This window comes from Thalassophryne amazonica, chromosome 12, assembly GCF_902500255.1.
Source record: "Thalassophryne amazonica chromosome 12, fThaAma1.1, whole genome shotgun sequence".
Taxonomy (NCBI): Eukaryota; Metazoa; Chordata; class Actinopteri; order Batrachoidiformes; family Batrachoididae; genus Thalassophryne; species Thalassophryne amazonica.
The window spans coordinates 100,500,290-100,503,720 of NC_047114.1; the positions used below are offsets into that span (position 1 = coordinate 100,500,290).

Genomic DNA, 3,431 nt, shown 5'->3' on the forward strand with positions numbered 1-3,431 from the left:
ACAACAGTTCAAACACAACTCTGATGCTACTGACTCCCTCTAGTGGTGGTTGTGTAGTGTTTTTGCACACTGGCTCCCTCTAGTGGTGGTTGTGTAGTGTTTTGCACACTGGCTCCCTCTAGTGGTGTTTATGGAGTGTTTTGTAATCTCTTGCTTGCTCTTTTTGCAGCTTCTAGATCTTCAGATCAACTGATGTCTTGTTGACTTCAGCATCAAATCTCTCTTTGCGGAACTCTGCAGCATTTTGTCCTCCTCCAAAACTGAAATGTCTCAGCATAAACTTTGGAGAACCATTTAGTTCTTGTTGGTACCAGAACAAATAAGGATTTGTGTCGCTGGTCTGAAAGGAACATTGAAGTGTGACGTGGTGTCCTTCAGCAGCAATGACATCTGCTGTGCGCTGGATCACTCTGTCTTCTCCTTTACACTCTGGGGAAGAACAGAACATGCAGAGGAAGAGATGAATCAATAAAGATGATTGATTAAAGGAGAACAATCAGTAGGTTTAAAGAGTTACTGAGCCAGAGAGTCAGAATCAGGATGTTTGTCAGCCAGTATTTCATGTCTGCAGTGAGAGGGGAGGAGAGAGAGGAAGAACACTGAGACTCTGAACCATCTGGACCTTCATCTACATCATCTGTTGGTGAACCGTCAACATGACATCATCCATTGATGGCAAACATTCTGTGGCTCCCTCTAGTGGTCATTGTTAAGCACTTTATTTAAAAGGGAGAATGTTGTGTTGCCAAATGATGTCAACACTTAAATTGTACTGAGACCCTCAGATTGACCCCTGTGGTACACCACAGCAAACTGGATCTTCTTTGTGTCACGATTTGAGTTCTTTGGTCAAAAGAGTTCCTCATGATGCTGTGTGTCCACTTGGTGGTGCTGTTTGTCACTGAGTGAGGTTTTAGTCCACAGACTGAGTGTTTTGTGTCACTGTGGGCTTCACAGCACAGTAGTACACAGCAGAGTCTGTCACTGCAGTACTGCTGATCTCCAAATACACACCACGTTTATCTTCAGACAGTTTAGTTGATAACCTTTTGTCTGATTTCACAGACTCTGCTGCTCTTGTGCTGCCAAAACCTGAGATGAACAGGAGGAACTCTGGTGGTTTTCCTGGATATTGTCGATACCAGTAAAATTCATCATTAGCATCAGCAGTTTTGTGGTATTTGTACTCCAGAGTAGTAGTACTGCCTTCTAAAGTGTCCTCTTGATGGTGGACTGCAGTGAGTTCTTCACAGCTGACACCTGAAGGACACAAACTGTGTTGGAGTAAAAAGAGAGAAAAATGAGCCACATGAAGAAACTCTTGTTGATGTTGAATCCTACCTGTTAGAATTGTTAGTAAAATGAAAAGTGTGTGTGGCAGCAGCATTGTGAGTGGAACTTTCTCTGAATGCTTCCTGTGTTGAACTCTGCTTCCTTCTGGAGTTCAGCAGCAGCTTCGTCTCCTTCCTCAGTCACTTTGTCTGGTTTTTCTTTCTTCAGTTGTCGGTTAAAACGTCCTCGACCTTCATCTCAGGAAGTGACACTGATGCTGCGTCGCTCTCGTCACAATAAAATGTTTGTCTTCAAACACGTCAGTGTGTCAAATAGTTCAAAGTATCACAGAGAAATCATTTGGTCCAAATCATCGGCCACATCGTCAGAAGTCACATTCATGTCTCTGGGTCGTCAGACTCTGAGATTAAAGATACCTGGCAAGATGTATTACTCAACTAAAACATGGAGTACTGCAGGGTTCTGTATTCGGCCCTCTGCTATTCTCTCTTTTGACAGCACCTTTTGGAAAAATACTGCAGTAATATGGAATTACTTTTCACTGTTATGCTGATGACACTCATCTCTACATGTCAGTTAATGTAAATCATCTCTCTCAAATGACAATTTTAAAGTGTTGTCTTGGTTCAGGTCCCTGGTGTTTTTTTTTTTTTCCTCCATCTTGGTTTTCTGATAATTCTTTTATAATTATTACTTGCTGTCTCTTCATGCTCTCTTGTGTTTTTAGAAGTCAAGGACACGTCCATGTTTCACTTGTCTGCAGTAAATAGATGGTTATTTTCCAGAAGATGGACCGGTTGTCTTCTTGGGTGGTTTTTAGCCAGAACCTGGGACAGATGCCTGTGATGGATCAGACCAGACTTGGGTTGATCAAACCTCAAGCAGACCAGACTCAAAGGCGTTTCAGAGAATTTGGCAGTACATCCAACCAGCCTCACAACCGCAGACCACGTGTAACCACACCAGCCCAGGACCTCCACATCCAGCTTGTTCACCTCCAAGATCGTCTGAGACCAGCCACTCGGACAGCTGCTGAAACAATCAGTTTGCATAACCAAAGAATTTCTGCACAAACTGTCAGAAACCATCTCAGGGAAGCTCATCTGCATGCTCGTCATCCTCATCGGGGTCTCGAACTGACTCCAGTTCGTCGTCGTAACCGACTTGAGTGGGCAAATGCTCACATTCGCAGGCGTTTGGCACGTTGGAGAGGTGTTCTCTTCACGAATGAATCCCGGTTCACACTATTCAGGACAGATGGCAGACAGCGTGTGTGGCGTTGTGTGGGTGAGCAGTTTTCTGATGTCAGTGTTGTGGATTGAGTGGCCCGTGGTGGCGGTGGGGTTATGGTATGGGCAGGCATCTGTTATGGACGAAGAACACAGGTGCAGTTTATTGATGGCATTTTGAATGCACAGAGATACCGTGACGAGATCCTGAGGCCCATTGTTGTGCCATACATCCAAGAACATCACCTCATGTTGCAGCAGGATAATGCACGGCCCCATGTTGCAAGGATCTGTACACAATTGGAAGCTGAAAATGTGCCAGTTCTTGCATGGCCGGCATACTCACCGGACATGTCACCCATTGAGCATGTTTGGGATGCTCTGGACTGGCGTATACGACAGCGTGTACCAGTTCCTGCCAATATCCAGCAACTTCGCACAGCCATTGAAGAGTGGACCAACATTCCACAGGCCACAATTGACAACCTGATCAACTCTATGCGAAGGAGATGTGTTGCACTGCATGAGGCAAATGGTGGTCACACCAGATACTGACTGGTATCCCCCCCGCAATAAAACAAAACTGCACCTTTCAGAGTGGCCTTTTATTGTGGGCAGTCTAAGGCACACCTGTGCACTAATCATGGTGTCTAATCAGCATCTTGATATGGCACACCTGTGAGGTGGGATGGATTATCTCAGCAAAGGAGATTGTGCTCACTATCACAGATTTAGACTGGTTTGTGAACAATATTTGAGGGAAATGGTGATATTGTGTATGTGGAAAAAGTTTTAGATCTTTGAGTTCATCTCATACAAAATGGGAGCAAAACCAAAAGTGTTGCATTTATATTTTTGTTGAGTGTACATTTCCTAAACATCAGGGTAGCGCAACCATAAACTTATGAC

At 44.4% G+C, this 3,431-nt stretch overlaps 1 gene segment (V, D, J or C); it reads right to left on the reverse strand.

The window, feature by feature from the left end:
• Nucleotides 1-870: 870 nt before the first annotated feature.
• LOC117522271 lies at nt 871-1,470 on the reverse strand. The segment is given in 2 exon segments: nt 871-1,260; nt 1,342-1,470. Coding segments are annotated over 2 exon segments (393 nt in total).
• Between the last annotated feature and the right edge of the window lie 1,961 nt (nt 1,471-3,431).